The sequence below is a fragment of the Syngnathus typhle genome, linkage group LG17 (genome assembly GCF_033458585.1).
Source record: "Syngnathus typhle isolate RoL2023-S1 ecotype Sweden linkage group LG17, RoL_Styp_1.0, whole genome shotgun sequence".
In the NCBI taxonomy this organism is placed as follows: Eukaryota; Metazoa; Chordata; class Actinopteri; order Syngnathiformes; family Syngnathidae; genus Syngnathus; species Syngnathus typhle.
The window spans coordinates 7,347,563-7,365,350 of record NC_083754.1 but is presented as its reverse complement, the minus strand read 5'-3'; the positions used below and the strand labels follow the sequence as shown (position 1 = coordinate 7,365,350).

The following is a 17,788-nucleotide window of genomic DNA, read 5'->3' as shown; positions in this document are numbered from 1 at the left end:
CATTATGACTGACATATGACTGCCAAGTCGGCCCATCCGGAGAAGAGTTAGAATCTCTGGCCTAGAAACCCCACCGCACTAATATCGCCGAAGAATATTGCGAAAGCACAAATTGACGTGCGAACGGCAGAAACCTGAGAGGGCTCTTGACAAGCGGCGTGGAAAACGTGTCGGGGGAGCCCCATCAATCACGACCGCTTGGAACCTGCTGCACAAAGATCCTGACAAGATAATACATAGCTGGGCCGTCACAACGAGAGGATGCATTTAACGGCGACAAAACTTTCGGACTTCGAGGGCTGGGGTCAAGGTTTCAAACCCAAACCTCAGAACCCAATCAAAATAACCTTAATAAAGTAGCAGTGGTTCAAATCCCATCTAGGACTAACCAGACCTGAGTCTGTCTCGTTTGAGATGGAGCGTTCTGAGAATAACGTGGCCTCTTGTCGGAAATGGAGATGGTCCACGTTTCGTGTGCGGCACGCCCACCGAGCTCGGCGGGAATGCGTCTGACATGACGCTGAGGCGGGCTGCAAAACAGCAGGATGCGATTAATGACCACAGGATGAGATTGCTACAATATGGCTCCCCTTAAGCTGTCGTATTTCATGGGATTGTCTGGATATGTTTTGCTTCGTCTCCTTCTCATCCCTCTCTTGTCTTTCTTATTGGTCTCATTTCTCAATCTAGCACTCTTTGGTCATGCTTATTGGCAAATACTTTGGCGCAACCTGCAACAAAATGAGAACTTGAAATGGGTTCAGTGAGGAAAAACGGGGAGGTCAAATGGCGCCAGATTGTTGCGGTGGGAGGGCTCCGGGGTCAAAACCCAAAATGCTCCAAAGGGCCATAAGAGCGAAGGGCGGCAGGGGCATGAGGAAGGACAGGCAACCCTGAACAAGGTGTCAAACGGGACCTTGAGCTAAACCTGCGCTGTGATGTTTGTTGACACATTCGGGAGAGAATTTGGAACGTTTCGCAGGCTCCATAAATCAGGGGAGGTCATGATTTTTCCCATGGTTTCAGACTCATCTCGCCGGTTGATGTTATCACCGTGGCGACAGAAGTGGGGGCAAAATTATTACCGTAATCTTTGGAGCGAAACTGCAACGCAAAAAAAACAAAGCCAGTCAGAAAGAACCATTTTACGATGCGGCTCGCACTAGGGAAGTTGGGAGTGTATACATCCCGATGCTTGATTATTAATCTCAATAAAAACAATCCGAAACACCTATTTGATACAGTGGCAAAGCTGACTCTGCGCCAGCCGACCTCCGATAGTTCCTTCCACTCAGCTGATGAGTTCATGAAATTTTTTGCTCAAAAGATTGAATCCATTAGGGATGAGATCAAGAATAGCATTCCAATCGCTCGGTCGAGCACGCCGTTTACCAACGCTGATGATCATGCAACAACCCTCTCAACTTTTAAAAGCGTGTCTCTTGAAAGGCTTACACAAATTGTTAGTGCGGCTAAACAAACAACATGTTTACTCGACCCTCTTCCAGCCAAACTACTTAAAGAATTATTTCAAATTTTAGGACTGTCCGTCTTAAATATAATCAATCTGTCTGTCTCCTCTGGGATAGTGCCAACAGCCTTTAAAACCGCTATCATTAAACCGTTACTTAAGCGACCAAATCTTGACCCGGACTGTCTCAGTAATTATAGGCCAGTTTCAAACCTCCCATTCATAGCAAAACTTCTTGAAAAAGTAGTAGCGCAGCAGCTTATTGATTACATGGTCGCCAATAATCGATACGACACTTTTCAGTCTGGTTTTAGAGCTAATCATTCCACTGAGACAGCACTTGCTAAAGTGACTAATGATCTCCTCGTAGCTATGGATTCAAACATTTCGTCTGTACTGTTACTACTCGATCTTAGTGCTGCCTTCGACACTGTAGACTTCGATATTTTATTAGGGCGTCTTAAAAGTTGTGTTGGTATTTCAGGGTCAGCACTAGGCTGGTTCCATTCCTATCTATCAAACAGGACGCACCGAGTGGTCCATGGCAATGCGTCCTCGGAGCTCTATAATGTTACATGTGGTGTCCCACAGGGATCGGTTCTCGGACCAATTCTTTTTAATATTTATATGATTCCGCTTGGGGACATAATACGTAAATATAATATTAGTTTTCAATGCTATGCGGATGACACCCAATTATATATGCCGTTATCGATGACAGATCCGCGGGATTGTTGTAATCTTGAGAAGTGCCTTGCGGAGATCAAGCAATGGATGTCTCTCAACTTCCTTCGTCTTAACCCAGATAAAACTGAGATGTTGATAATTGGTCCAGCTCGTTATCAACACTTATTCAAGGAAACCGCTATAACTATAGATAACCGTACTATCACTCAAAGCGATACTGTAACTAATCTCGGGGTAATATTTGACCAAACTCTCTCCTTTCAAAAGCACATTAAGAATATAACCAGAATTGCGTTTTTTCACCTTCGTAATATTGCAAAGATTCGTCCGATCCTCTCGACCGGTGATGCGGAAACTATTATACATGCGTTCGTCACGTCGCGCCTGGACTACTGTAATGTACTATTTTCGGGTCTTCCTAAGTCCCGCATCAAAAGTCTACAGTTAGTACAAAATGCCGCTGCAAGGCTGCTCTCTCGGACAAGAAAATTTGATCACATTACCCCAATACTAGCCAACTTACATTGGCTTCCGGTCCATTTAAGATGTGACTTCAAGGTTCTTCTATTAACCTATAAATCGCTGCATGGCTTAGCGCCTTCATATCTCGTCGACCTAGTTGTTCCTTATGTTCCGTCTCGTAACCTTCGTTCGCAAAACGCTACCCTTTTAGCGACACCGAGGGCTAAGAAAATGTCTGCAGGCTCTAGAGCATTTTCTATTCGGGCTCCAGAGCTTTGGAATGCCCTACCAATGGATATTAGGACTGCTACCTCAGTAGAAACATTTAAGACACGTTTAAAGACACATTTCTATGACATGGCCTTTAACTAACCTGTAGTGGCCGATTCGGCTGGAGTTTGTTTTCTCTCCCTCTCCACCCCCTCCCTCCCCCCTCCCCGGCCGGGGAGGTGGTTAGGTGGTACCCATGCTGACAGCGGCTATCTGGATTCTCGTGGCCAATTCAGGATAGGGGAACTGCAGCTCAACCTCCTCGAAGAGCACTGCCAGGACAATTGAGGGCTCCTTTCGGCAGCCCTCTGCTGTGACATGGAGATCCACTTTTTATTTAATTGATTTTCATGTTGTATCATTTGTGCCCTCTCTGCATCCATTTCAACCTGGTGATCCTGAAAGGGGGATCCTTCCATCTGTGGTCCCTTCTCAAGGTTTCTCATTTTCCCCCTGCTAGGGGTTTTTAAGTTTTTCCTTGCCCTTTTGGGAGCTTAAGATCAGGGGATGCTTTGAGAATAATTGTCAATTTCTGTCTATGTGAAGCCCTTTGAGACTGCTTGTGATTTAGGGCTATACAAATAAACTTGACTTGACTTGACTTGACTTGATTCCTGACGTCTCTCCGGAATTTCACAGCAAGTTAGTGAAAGTGTCTTGCGGGGCGAGCGAGAAAAAAGACGGGATGTACCATCTGTCAGCTTTGCATTTGCACTCGTTTGTTGAAATCCATAGAAAGGAATAGAAATGAAACCTGTCTCTGTCCTGAAGCCTGACTGGGCCCTAGCTAGCATGTCAAAGTATTTTGCGATACGAGCTAAAGCTCATGCAAATGATCAAAAGTAAACTTGGACAAATGCTTGGCACAAATGATTGGGAGGAGATAAAAAAAAAGTGCTGATGCTTCAAGAGGTTGTTGGAACAGAATCCGACTGCCTGCTGGGACAATAATGGGGGCACATAGCAGAACAAACCAGAACACCCGCCCCCTCTGGATGCCCCCCCCCCCCCCCCTCTCCTCCATGCATAAACTGCAACAAATTAATGTCCAAAAGAGGCGGCACACATGAGAATATGACCATTTTGTCTCGGATGAATCCATTTGTATGCTTCCGATGGGAGGCTTTGTTTGGAAGATGTTTCCAGGGCAACCAAAAAGGTCACATTTGAGACAGATACTTAGAAAATCCTTTTTTGTGGATCCTTTGTGGCGTAAACAAGGAAGACTGGGCCCATATTTCACCAACTCCCCGAGGAAATGACAGAAGAACCGAACAAGGTTCTTGACACATGTTACACATGCGGGCAGGTGGGCGGAGTCAGCAACGCCCATCCACCAAGTCTCTGTCCCAGCTTAACGTGTTATTTTTAAATGACACACACTTGACAAGAGAAGAGTATCGTGCGCTACACTTCAGACGAGCAACACGGCACACCAAACACGCCAATCTTGCAGCACTGACCTGTGAGAAATGCCACAGAGCCTCCAGACTGACACAAAGTACAAAGAAGAAGAAAGAGTCGTAATAGAAGAAGCGTTAGGAAGCTAGGCTAACTGCTAGCTTCAATGGTAACTACAGCGCACTGCCTTTCAGCATGATCAAAACAACAAAAACTGGGAACTGTCGCAACTTCACTTTTATGTAATAAAGTGTTTTGTTTTGCATAATCATAACACTCTTGAAAGTTCAATGAAAGTTCAATGAACAAAGTTCACTCATCAAAATAAAGTTATAAACTTCCTGGCGTATTAATGCTCGCTCTTATACAACATTTCTCCATAAAAACAGCGGTTAGCACACTTTCCTCCCACATTCTCAAAACACGCATGTAAGACTCTAAATTATGTGTGAATGCGTGTTTATCCATACAGTATGTGCGCTACCTCTTAGTCAAAGCCGTAAATATAAATAGAAAATGAACGGTTGGATAATTGCTACTTCTTATTGTCAACGGTGATGAGGTACGTTCCTTTTTTTTCAACAGACTTGCGACATGAGTGGTGCTGCTGTAATGATAAACATATGAGACAATTACCACTTTATTCAGAATGGCAGCCTGTGCGCAATTCATGCATTCTTTTTTTAATTATTTAATTAACTCGTGTCTGCGCTCAACAGTTCTTGTAAACTTTCAAAACGTGACCTTTGACCTCACGCCATTTGTGTCTGACTGAGACAAAACATTTAAACAACAAAAGAGAACAGTAGCAAAGGTGACGGAATGGAGTTAAAAGTGCATTTTTTTTTCTTCTATGGTGATTGAATGTGAGTCACTGTGTGTGCGCGTAATTAATTGCTTTTACTGCCTGGTCTGTCAGAGTGGAATTTGCATTTGGCCCTGAACTTGTACGTGTTAGTTGAAGTATTAACTTATTTGAGCAAAGGATTAAGCGCTACCGGTTGTCCCGCGCATGGAATGACCAAACAGAGGGCCCCGCCGGTATGTTTGACATAGCGCCGCCCTGTCACTTGCCTGCGAGTTTGGCCTTCTCGTTGTCACTGTGAGAACTCGCGCTAACTAATGCGCCTGGTAAAAGACAAACACGCTCACAGTGGGCGCCACGCCTATCTCATGTGAGAAATGTTAGCATAGCTCGCTTTTCTTTGTTTTACGCGCTGTTATCCGGTAGCAAAGGCCAAACACGCAAGCTAATAATGAGCCAAGAATGCAAGCAGACAGAAACTTACACACATTAGCTTGGCTAATCTTCAGAATAATAATAATAATAATAATAATAGCAACAATAATAACACAAGATTGTTGTGTGGGAAAGACACAAAGAGACAAAACAACTTCGTGAGAATGTGCTCAGCTGAATGTGCTAACCTTTTCCCGCTAAAGGTAAAAGGTTTTTAGTCAGGGTTGAAATTTCAGGTTCGAGAAAAGTAGAACAAAGACGAGGCAAACAATTCCAAACCAAACAAGGCAACCTTGTGAACTCAAATGATTTGCTGGTCGAGCGACGACAATGGAAATCATCAACAATCAAAACAAGACCTCTGTTTGCACTTTGGTGCTTGTTTGAGGTAAAAATGTCACATTACAGTACAGGTCAGACCTTTTTGCTCCTTTGATCCGTCATTTGGTTCATTGCTTTGGTTCCGCCGATCTTCCTCTCACAGTCTTCTCTGGAGCTCATGAGCCCTCTGACACACTTAATGGGATTATGCTAATATCATTTTGGGACGCTGACCTCGGGCCGGTGCCAGGTTTCTTACACATGGCCGCACAAAGACGGGTGAAGGTGGGAAGGAGGAGGCGAGGGCACCCGGGCTTGGCCTCGGCACGGCGACTTGGCACCGGGCGGCGTCCCCGTGGGGCCGAGCTGGAGATGGATGGCGGCGGGGGCAAAGTTTTGCGACCGCAGTGAGAATTCAAGGAGGAAAAATAAAATGCTGTTCCATGAAGATCATTTATCACATTTTGTTTTTACTGTAAATTGATGTCAGAAATTGGATTTGGCGATTGATGATTGTGGTTTTTAGCACTGGACCATCTCCACTCTGGATCTACTTGTAAATGGTTTCATAGTCTTTAAATAGTCTTCAATCAATAAGGTGCAGCTTGAAGGAAAAGTGCCACACTTCTTGAGCTGAGGGTGAAACTTCCATGGAAACACGCCCGTGATTTAGCACGGCTTCCTCCGCCTTTGGTTTCGGGAGGAATTTTATGGATCGTTTGGAAAAGTAACTCAGCGCGAAGGTCCATTTAAAGTGTCTTAAACAGAGGAATTGTGTCACACAAATACACGTGTGAATGAAACCCAAACAAACCTGCATGTTTCTGGAAATGGACACCAAGGGTGGGAATTGCAAGGTTGCGATGTCTTGAAAAGAAAAAGACTAAACTTGTCGAAACACTTTTTGAACAACAATTTAAAGAATCTTTTTGGGAAACATGAATCAAAACTATGATCACTTCCTATATCAAATATAAACTACAGAGGAATTGTTCTGATAAACAAAAAATGTAGCATCACATTTTCATAACATACTAAATATAAACATTCATAAACAAGAAATTGATGTCCCTCAGTGGATTTGGGAACCGAAAAGGCCCCATATAGAAAAAGGCTCCGCCTTCCCTATCAAAATTGACTCGATCTTATTTCGCGTTAAGCTCTACTTGATTGTTTTCCAGTTTCTCTGTGGGTGTATCCGACGACTTTTTTCTTACCCTTTTACCCTTTCTTTTCCTCTTCCTTTCGCCTTCAGAAAGACCACCCATCGGGCTCGGAGGGGGCAGACGTCTCCGCGGAATAATAATGGGGTCGTCCTGGGAAAATTGCCCATGGAAAGGCCTGTCTGGAGAAAAAAAGAAAAGAAAAATTTGGTCTCGTTTCCGATCCCCTCTTGAAAACATTCATCAAGTGTACTCCCGCTGTTTGGTCGGGAAGCATGTGGTCCCCACAACGGGCCTTCAATCCACTCAACTTGTTGACCAATTCATGAAAACAGAAGGACATGTATGCAAAAAAAAAACAACCTATAATTAAAATAGCAAAATGAGAAAAAGTTTAATTGAACCTACCTATGTACAAAGTATCATAGTAGATTACCCATCGATAGCTTGCTAGCTCAATTGCTAACAGCTAAAGCTAGGAAATTAATATCTATCTGTCTATCTATGCCTTGCTGATGCTAAGCTAACGCTAATGTCTGCAGTAGCTACTGTACGTATCTCCTGAAATTATTGCATAATTTAAATGACGCATTATGACAAATCATTGAATAGTCTATTTTAATAAACAGTCACATTTTGCTAATGTATTTTTTTCAAACATATTGGTAATAAATATTAAATGTGTATTTTATGTTTTTATGACTTTTATAACTTTTTGTTACGAATGCATAAATCAAGTGTTAAGAAAACTCTCAGGAGAATTCAGTAGCAATAACTGAAATGAAAAGCCGGCAATAACAGTTTACAGTGTTTTGTTTTTATTGCAAACAATATGATACAAAAAAAAGATATGCTTTTTTTTTTAAGACGCCATGTTTCCCTAAAAGGAGACTGCGGTAAGAGATGACATAAATCAGGACTAATGATACAGAATATAAACGGAACACAAATCTCAAAAGACAAAAAAAAGAACATATGTGCATTCCAGCAACATTTTTTTCCACAAAATAGCCTCAAACGACAGTGAGAAAACAAAACAAGTTCCAGTTTGACTCGAATAATCTGTACACACACGGAATCAAATGATAACATTTACAAATGATAAATAAACACATCCGTACCACAAAACAAAACGACAACAATCTACTCAGCTCGACGAGCCTCTGAACTCCGAAGATAATTGCGACAAACAAAAAAAGTTAATTTTCCAATAAAATTAATGCTAAAGAATAAATTAAGAGAGGTTAGAGAAGGCGTTGCCGGGAGGAGAGAAGCGCGTGCCGAGGCTCAGACCTGCTGGCTGCTGAGAGCAGGAAGTGGGAATACCAGTGGACGGAGCCTCCCGCCCGCGGCTCCGCAGGCACCAGTGGCATCAAGGCAGACGGAAGCCGAAAAGAGCACGGGTTTCGAGCGCAACCTAACACCCGTCAAACTACGACCTGTCATACTGCAACCCGTCATAAAAGTCGAGAAAAAAAAACCTCAGAGAGCTGCTATAAAAAAGGCCAAATGCTCAGAATATAAATAAACATCATATTTCCCCCCTCCCCACACGTCTGACTTGGCCTGCGCCACTCAGTCCTCCATTGGAATAAAAATATGTACAGTAGAAAAAAACTCAGTCATCACAGCCCCTCCCCCTCAAAAAACAAAAACGGAAGCAAGGCCACAGAGTGTGCTTTTTTCCCCCCCATTTTACTCTTTTAAGACATTTCCAATGGATGGATGGCACGGATTAGCTGAAGAGCAGAACACATACACAGTACATACTAAAATATTCCAAAGCACTATGTCCTCACGGAGGATTTATTCGTGTATTATATCTAGAAAAATATAATCACCATTCCAAGCGTTACAAAAAGGCACTGTCGGGAGCCAATCCAGAGAGAGACACTCATCCATCCATTCACACATCCATGTTCTATACTGCTTGTCCTCTTCAGGGTCAAACCCTCCCAGGCGGACTACACCCCGGACTAGTCACAGCACGGGGAACAGGATAGACACCGGCTGCACCACAGTCAGGTGAATGTAGCACTACACAATCAGTGACCCCAGAGAGATACAACTAGGAAATCAAAAAAAGAGTCAATGTGGTGTTTTCAAGGGCGGAGTTGAGTCCTCACGGCCGGGACAGCTGGGTGTAAATGGGCTGCTGCTCCCAGTGCTGGGGACTGTGGGTGGGCGGCACCGAGGGCACCCCGGCGGTGTCGGCGATGGGGGTGTACATGGGCCTCTGGCTGGGGCTCATGTAGCTGAAGTTGGAGTAGAGGCCGGAGCCTTGGCCTGAAGCGGACGAGTGAGTGTAGTAGGCACCCGCCTGGTGCTCCGAGTAGTCATAATGGGCCCTGGTGATGGGTGGGTACGAGGAAGCGCTGTAGTGCTGGAGGCTGAAGGAGCCGTAGGCTACGTGTTGGGGGGAGCACCCGCCCTGCTGCTGTTGCTCGCCATAGTGACTCGGGCTCAGTTGCTCCGTCTTGATCTGAGTGGCTCGCTGTTGAGCCTGTTCCCCTGCCGCCGAGCCCCCCAGGGTGCTAAGAGAGTGCTGCTGCTGTTTGGACATCCAGGCCCCAACGGCGCTCGCCGGGGAGGCCACTGAGGAGCCGCCCACGCCGTAGCCCCCGCTGTAGCCCCCTTGGGCGGCCGCCGCCGCCACCACCGCTGCCTGGCTGTGGGGCGGCAGGTACTGGTCGAACTCGTCCACGTCGAAGCTGCCCATGTTGGAGATGACGTCGCTGCTCAGCTCGCCGATGTCGACGGCGCCAAAGTCGATATTGAGCTGGCGGCCGGGACCCTCCGGAATCGGGCGTCCCTCACGCTTCAGGTCTGACTTGGGGAGGTCTGTTTTTGGGGTGGTTGGGGGAGTGGGTGGGCCCTGGGACTGACCTGGTTAAGGATCAAGGGAAAGGATGGTAAGCTTCTTAGAGTGATGCCATGGACTTACTGTTGTTTATGTAACTTTTCAGCATGTTACTGTTTTTGCATATAAAAATGAAATCAAATCATCTGTAAGACATTTCTAAAAGTGTAACGTCCTAATCTAGCTCCAATATTAATACACCAATTTTCGTACTTTCCTCTCCCTGCCCCCTTCTTTACAGCATTGAGGCATATCTTTTCACTTTTTAAAAAAATTAGCCACGCAATTCCGATTAGCTGCAATGCTTTATCCAATCCAAAACTTTACACTGTATCACTTCACACTCAGCGCAGATTTTGCCTCATAGAGCTAGATACTTTTTGTCCTAACTAAACAATATCTATACATAAACTTGTGTGTCCTGCCAACAGCCCCATGTTGATCAGAAAATTGCACATCAGCATTTAAATTTTAGCATGTAAAAGTCTGGAGAGAGAAAAAAAAAACATTCCCTTTGTGTCCCGACGCAAGAATAAAAGACTCCAGGTTACGATGTGAATGTGTTTCTCATTTACCCGAGTGCTCTCCGGGGGAATGCATGTCGCCCATGCTGGAGGCGGGCGAGTCTGCCTGCTGCAGAGCCTTGAAGATGGCGTTGGGCGAGATGTGCGTCTGCTCGCCGTCCTCGGGCTCGCTCTGGCCGTTCTTCACCGACTTTCTCCGCCTGGGCTGATACTTGTAGTCCGGGTGGTCTTTTTTGTGCTGCACCCTGAGGCGCTCAGCCTCCTCCACAAACGGCCTCTTTTCGGCCTCGTTGAGCAGCCTGCGGGGGAGAACGCGTGTATTTTTACGCACTGGAATTATGCAACAGAAACGCGCGAATAATAATAATAATGGAATAAAAATCGTCTATGCATACTGAGATGTATGATAAAACGTCGCAAAAAGTATTTTTTTTATGCATGCATGTTGTCTACTTTGTTGCGCAAAACTATGCGTAAAACAAACAAAAGAGAGCGCGGACGTACCTCCAAAGTTTTCCCAGAGTTTTGCTGAGCTCCGCATTGTGCAGGTGCGGGTATTGATCGGCCAGCTTCCGACGTGCAGCCTGAGCCCAAACCATGAACGCGTTCATGGGTCTCTTGACGTGCGGCTTGTTCTTACTCGAGCCGTTGACGCGCACCGGCATAGGCACCAGTGTCCAGTCGTAGCCTTTAAGCACCTGGGACACGGCGTCTCGAATGCACACGGGAAATTTCTCCTCTTCGCCCTCCTTCTTGTAATCGGCGCCGTGCAAGAGGTGCATGTCGGACGGCCGAGTGTTCTCCGTGTCCGAGCCGGAGCCAGACGGGCATGGCGAGCCGGCCGAATCCTCGGACATGCTGGGACTGGGCGCGTCGGAGAGACACTTGTCCTGTTCTTCGCTCATTTTCAGGTAAGGGTCGAGGAGATTCATGCGAAACAAGTGGCGAGCGGCACAAAAAAAAAAAGTAAGAAAATGTGCGAATCCACACGCACGGAGCTCCAAAAGAGCGCAATGACAGCCTGCCGGCGAAGGCACGCGCTCTCCTCCTGCTTGCACTGACGGCAAAATTAAAAGTTCCCAGATAAGCAAATCGGTCCTTTTGGGGTTTGCAAGGAGGGCGAAGTGTGATTTCTACTCCTCAACTTTAGGAAACGTGACTCACGGAGCGACTCTTGCAAGTTGTGAGGAGCGCAGAATTTATTCGAAGGGCCAGGAAGTGATTGCAGAAGGGGGGGGGGGGCTGGTGGGCGGGGACGAAACTCCGACTCCCGACAGCATTCTGCAGGCAAAACTCATATACACCCAAGGTTGTCTTTTACATTCAACTATCAAATTAAATGAGAAAATGCAACTTTTATCTGACAAACGTCATTAATGAATTGTGGAGGTCGAACAACTTTTTTTTTGTTGCAGGATACCCCTTTAAAGTCCAATTTACTCCCACATTTTGGAATCCTGTGCAGATTCTGTCTATATGTTTTATCTACATATTTAATTGCCGGTGCAACAACAACAACAATTATTATGAATACAAGTCGAGTGCTCGCACACATACACGCATGCATGCAGACCAAGCAGTTGGAGTGGAGCTGTCACTGGGTGCAATCTCACAGTGACCAATAGGGGGCGACAACAGTTCAGAAACACGCAAATAAACTGAAGCAATGAAAGCAACCGAACAGAGATGAACATAAAGCTTTTTTTCCCCCTCTTTCCTCTTACTGCATGCCAACTTCAGAATAATTGGTCAAGCGTGCAAGGTTTGCCATTAAGGAAATAGTACATTGGTTACAATACGTATGTATTATAAATTAAAAAGTCAAATTGTGCATTCGTGAGTCAGAAGTCATATGAGAAAAAGTGATATATAATATAATGAAAATGAAATAGTTTTGAGGGGGGTGAAATATTGTGAGAATAAAATCATTTCGGGGAGAGAAAAAGCAACTTTGCTGTGCCAACACTTGAGCCGTCCCATGCCGAGGCGGCAGCGTCAACACATTGACGAGGCGAAGCCACCGATGGCAAACATGAGCACATCAGAAGGGCGACGGCAGCCCGTTCTCGACCCTCGGGTGCTTTGAGCCTCCCCTGAAGCTTCACAGCCCACCGCTAGGGGAGGGGAGGGGTAGTCCAAAACAGGCCGGGAGCACGGGGCGCGCCGCGGGACCGAGCGGGTCTTGGGAAACTTCTCAGCTCCACTTCGAGCCCTGGCGTTAAAATGTTGAGGCAAACATTGAGGGTAAACTGGCAAATCATGTCTTCCACCTCTCCCAGCTCGCTGAGATTCCATTGAAGACCTTCAAGTCCACCGCCAGACCCTCAAATGTGGGCACTGCTCAAATTTTTAGTCTGCTCCATTTCAAGCAATGACAGAATCACAAATCAGTGATTTTATTTCATGCTAATTTCATTCAAGTTTGAAATTATTTTCAATGGAAACACAAGTCACAGTGAGCAGAGTAATACATGCTGACCATAAGAATGAATCCAGATTGATTTCACGATCAATCTATATGCCTCTGTGATTTATTTTATTTTTTGGCACATCTAATAGGAAAATGCCACTCAGGCTTGCTTTCTACAATCCAAACCGCAAACAGTCTGCCAGCAGAGAAGAGTTGAGTGCGATACCACCTGAACCGACATCACACCTGTCCGAGACTTTCCCCTAACTGCGCCCAGCGCTGCAGACATGGCGAGTACACATATGAGGAAACGCTGACGACATCTCATCTCCCGCCTAATATCATCGTTTCCCCACCATCCGGTGAGATGGAAACACATTTTGTCTCCAGGGAACCCAGCCGGCAACGGATGGGCCGTTGCCGGTGTTTGCCGAATCAGATCAGAGCGGCTGGGCCACGGGCAGTTGTTGACACACAGCGGTTTACGAAGGGTAAAGTTTAAACGAGACTTATCAAGGGCTTGACACTAAAGGAGGGGGGGTGCTCGCAGTCTCGGAAGATTCTCTCACACTTCCTTGATATCCCCCAGTGAGCCGCAAAACAGCCCTGAGCGGCTTTGCAAGTAGCACTGAGGAGAATGTATGCTCCTAGAGAAAAACGTTTCAGAACACACTGTTTCCATAACTATGATCTCTGAATGTTTTCATATAATTTAAAATGCCTCTTACAATATTACATATACCTAAAAATAAATGCCTTACCAAAAATATAATGGAGGCTCTCAGGAACGACCCAGGCTAAAGTAAGCTCCTTAACACTAGCTAGCTTAGTTAAGTTCTAGAGGGCTTCAAAGCTAACTCTTTCTAACATTCTTGTGAATACCAAGAAATCCAAAATCCAACTCGGGATGTGAGTTTGACTAAAATGATATTTTAAAAATAAAATAATCTCCCAAATTAACAGTGCTTTGGCAAACATTAGCCTTTTTTCTCACATTTTGAAAAGTGACACAATGTGTGAGAATCATTGCATGTGGAAGATACTTTGGGGAGAAAAGAAAAACTGCGTCATCGGATAATGAGCAAAAGGAAAGCCAGCTGCAAGACCGAAGCACGGACGGGCGTCCTTCAGCCAGCAGCGTGTGCTCCTCCCGCCGCCTGCCGCACGCTTTCTCATCAACCTCCTCCTTTCTCCAAAGGTCTGCTCGGCAGATAGCGCTGCCGCGGCAATCCGCCACTTATCTGCTCGACTGAAACTCCCTCGCCACTCATTGATAGTTTATCTGCCAGGAAGGAAATGCACAAGCCAACAGCGGGACCATATCAAGCCAAGCACAATAAAACATTTGGAAATGGCAACATAAGGCCTCGTTCGCAAGGAACCAAATAAGCACCTTCGGCCATCCGAATTGAACGGTGCTGAGTGACTTGGCGCGAACCTCCATGCCTTCAGGTGATGTGCCCCCCCCCCCCCCCCCCCCAATTCCAACTCCCCAGGAGATGCTTTTGAATGACAATGAAAGTCAGTCGCCTGCATTCTTCGTCGTCAAGCCTGACCCGTAATTATGTCCCAAAAAGAATGGCTCGTTTTTAAGGGCGCTGACAAAACGCTACGTTAGCCCATTAGCGACATGTCGACCCATCCACTTCCTGGTTTCTGCCAACTGCTTGTCTGCATCCGAATTCATGCCAGCGTTTATTTATTGTATGATCTGAAATGACGTTGCTCCAAATTACTACTAAATTTTGGACTTATTTAAATCGTTTTTTGTAAAGTTCCTGAACAAGCAATAATAATAACAATCCGCCTTAAAAATACAAAATCCGGTTTGCTCTAATTAAAAGGCGACAAGGCCATGCCGTTGAAAGCGTAAGCCTCTCGGTGGAGGTAATTCGAAACATTGCATTGTGATAAATGTTTTTTTTTTGCAATCTCTCCCCCCTTCACTATCCTGCCACCTTAGCCGGCTCGGTTTTTTTTTTCGTTTTGTTTGAATGGGCAATGAAAAGAGCCATTCTTCCCACGCGGCCAGTCACGATGCTCCAAACACGGCCGAAATGAGAGAGTGATGATATGTAATCGCTTTCCGCAGCGTTGCCTCGCCGCGCCGCTTTGTGACCTTTGCCAAACAGACTCGCGTAGCCTAAAAATGCACTTCCTGTTCCAGCTGTGACGCCGCGCGTCGCTAAGATAGAGCCCGCCCGTCGTAGGGGAAATACGCTTGGAGTCTGTGTGGGCCCAAGCAGATCCAGTCCTCTTGGGTGTTTCCGCTGGGGATTTCAGCATTAGCGCGCACCAATGAGATTAATACGCTCGAGAAAGGCTGGGAGAGTGCAGAACAATGGCATACTTGAAGGGCTTTAAAAAAGTCTCTTATTACCAAGTGCTGAGCAAAAATGGCATTTAGCAAACAGAAATAGAACTAAATGTGCTTTCTTTCCCCCCAAAAATGAGAAGAATCAAAGTTTGATTCTTATTCTTGGACCATGTCACACTTGTTGCTAGGCAGAATTCACAGAGGCTCACTCAGAGGCTACCCATGCACTTCAGGCAGTTTGAATACAATAGAAAACTAAATTATGTGGAAAGCACATCAATTTAACTTTCAGTAATTTAACTTTCTTGTATTTAGAAAAAAATGAAAGTAGTCTGACCTTGTGCTGTTTAAAAACATAATGATGATTTCAAGTTCAGCATATTTTTGGTGTACTTTGTGCTCACTTAATTAAAGTAACAATAATAAAAATAAAGTCATTTTAGACGTCATTGGCGCTTTCTTTAAAGTAGCATTGTCTCCATATTGAATGCATTTGAAATATGAAAAGGAAAATAAACTGCAAATAAGCGTTGCTATTTCTTGTTTCGTAAACACGCTGCAAACTCGCAGTCACGGCTGGCCGCTCCTCGGCGCTCCATATAAATCTATTTTGTCATTTTGCGGTCTCAGAGTCACTTTGCAGCACAATCGCAGGCACCAGACTGCAGACAGCCAAGAGACGTCGGGTCGACTACGTGCCAAGCATAACAAGAACTCTCGGGGTTGTGCGTGTATCCCCTCGCCGCTTCCTCCGCTTGCTCCTCACGCTCCCGCCGGGCGCTCCCGTGTTCAGAGCGGCCGCCACTCGACGGGGAAGCGCCGTCTAATTGGGCCGGCCCAGTGGCGGTGGCCCCGAACCTCCGGGAGCCTGGCTTTTGGCATTCTAATGTTACGCGTGAAGGAAATTGTCCGGTGCTATTTCCTGAGATCCAATATTTGAGCTGTTTGCTTTCCATTCTTGTACGACTATGAAGACTGGGAGAGTTTTTTTATTAGATTTGCTGTCTGCTGACGGCCGGCAAGATGGTATGCCACTGGATCATTGGCTACTACATACAAATCCAAACTATGATAGTATTTACCAACATTTATGAGCTAACTAACTTAGCTAGTTTAGCATGAGTACATTTCGTTGTGTAGATGCAGACAGATATTCTTAAATAAACCTCTACCAAGTTGTGGAGGTAACTTTTTTAACTCGAGGAAGCTAACTAGCAAAATAAGCTAGCCCTATGCAGATTAATATACAAGTATGGACCCAAAGATGGTGTCCGGTTGGGTTCTTGCACTGGTTCTACAATCAGCCATTGACCAAGCCGGCAGGTTATCATGGAGCAGTGACCCTCTGTAATTGCACATGCTCTGTAATTACAAATCTAGAGTTACCCTATCGCATCTACACCTCGACGCACTCCTATGACCTGGAACTGTAGCTTCAACACATCCTAGCGGGGTTGAAGTCACCCACTGAGGCAAGTCTTTCTAATGACGGGTCGCACAGATGGCGGACACTGAAAAGGAAAATGGCGGAATACAACCCTGACCCTTGATGGAAACCCTACCTGGAAGCCCTACCCCTGTATTGAACACAAACTATGAAACTCTAACGTTGTTTGGAAACCTTACAATGAGTCCTTAACCCTGTTAGCGCCCAGATCAGGAAGTGAAAAAAGAACACATTAGCATGTTTCTCGCCATGGTAAAGCTAACAAGCCCAGCTCAAATTTAAAGCGGTGACAAGAAACAACAACAACATGTAAGACAATATTGAGGAGGAGGGCAGAACTTTTAGCTGCAGATAATTATCATTTTAAATGTCCATTTATGAGCGTTGTCATGTGTCCTTGAGGAGGCGCACGATGTCAAAGGGCGACGCGTATGCATTTCATCTAGCGGGGAGCAGCTTTCCTGCTGGAGCCCAAAGTTAAGTGAGCGTGAAGGTGGAAATCTCTGCTTATGGTGCGAGCGGTTGTCCTTGGCCGTGACAGCGCAAACACGGGCGGGCACCTCCTCAGCAGGCGCCGGCTCATTTTTATCGCGGCGGTAAACTGACTCCCGCTCCCAAAAGCGCTCTGCGGTCCTGCGTAAATATCTTATTGACGGCAACGATAACAGCTTAACCCGTCGCAGACTCAAACGGCAGACAGTGCCTCTGCTTGTCCGAAAAACACCCTGTTGATTGTTATCAAATGTATTTTGTATTTGACTTGTTTTGAACCGAATTTTACACAAATTATGTTTGAGACGGCGGGAGAAGAATACAAAACCGTACACGGGTACATGGTGTAGACATTTTAAGCCGCGAGATCAGTCAAGCAATAAGAAGCAAGGCCCGTTCTTCCAAGAATTGAAACCTGAGGCAAAAAGAAATTTCATGTACTTCCAGGCAGTAAGATAATTGGATCCAAGTGCACGGCTGGATCACATCTGCAACTGTTACGTTTGACATTTAAACAGAAGTATCCTCATTACAGCAATTGTTTTTATTTAAAAGATCTCTTGAAACGGCTTTCGTTCCTATGTTGTTGTATTCTTAGGCCAAATAAATTGCCTCGGGGGCTCAGGAGTTGGGTGGGCGGTTCGGGGGGGTGAGATTATGTGCAAATTCGACGCATTCCCGACTGTCGTCAAATAGGAATAATTAAATTACCGTTTTTTTTTC

The 17,788-nt window shown here is 45.5% G+C and overlaps 1 protein-coding gene across 1 annotated transcript; it reads right to left on the bottom strand.

Annotated features, from left to right (window-relative positions):
* Positions 1-7,810: 7,810 nt before the first annotated feature.
* On the bottom strand, positions 7,811-11,605 carry LOC133170517 (transcription factor Sox-9-B-like). The gene is made up of 3 exons (XM_061303500.1): positions 10,904-11,605; positions 10,451-10,698; positions 7,811-9,901 (listed from the first exon to the last, which is right to left on the bottom strand). Exons 1-3 carry the CDS (start codon positions 11,329-11,331, stop codon positions 9,138-9,140), a joined length of 1,440 nt encoding a protein of 479 aa, XP_061159484.1. The 5' UTR covers positions 11,332-11,605; the 3' UTR covers positions 7,811-9,137.
* Between the last annotated feature and the right edge of the window lie 6,183 nt (positions 11,606-17,788).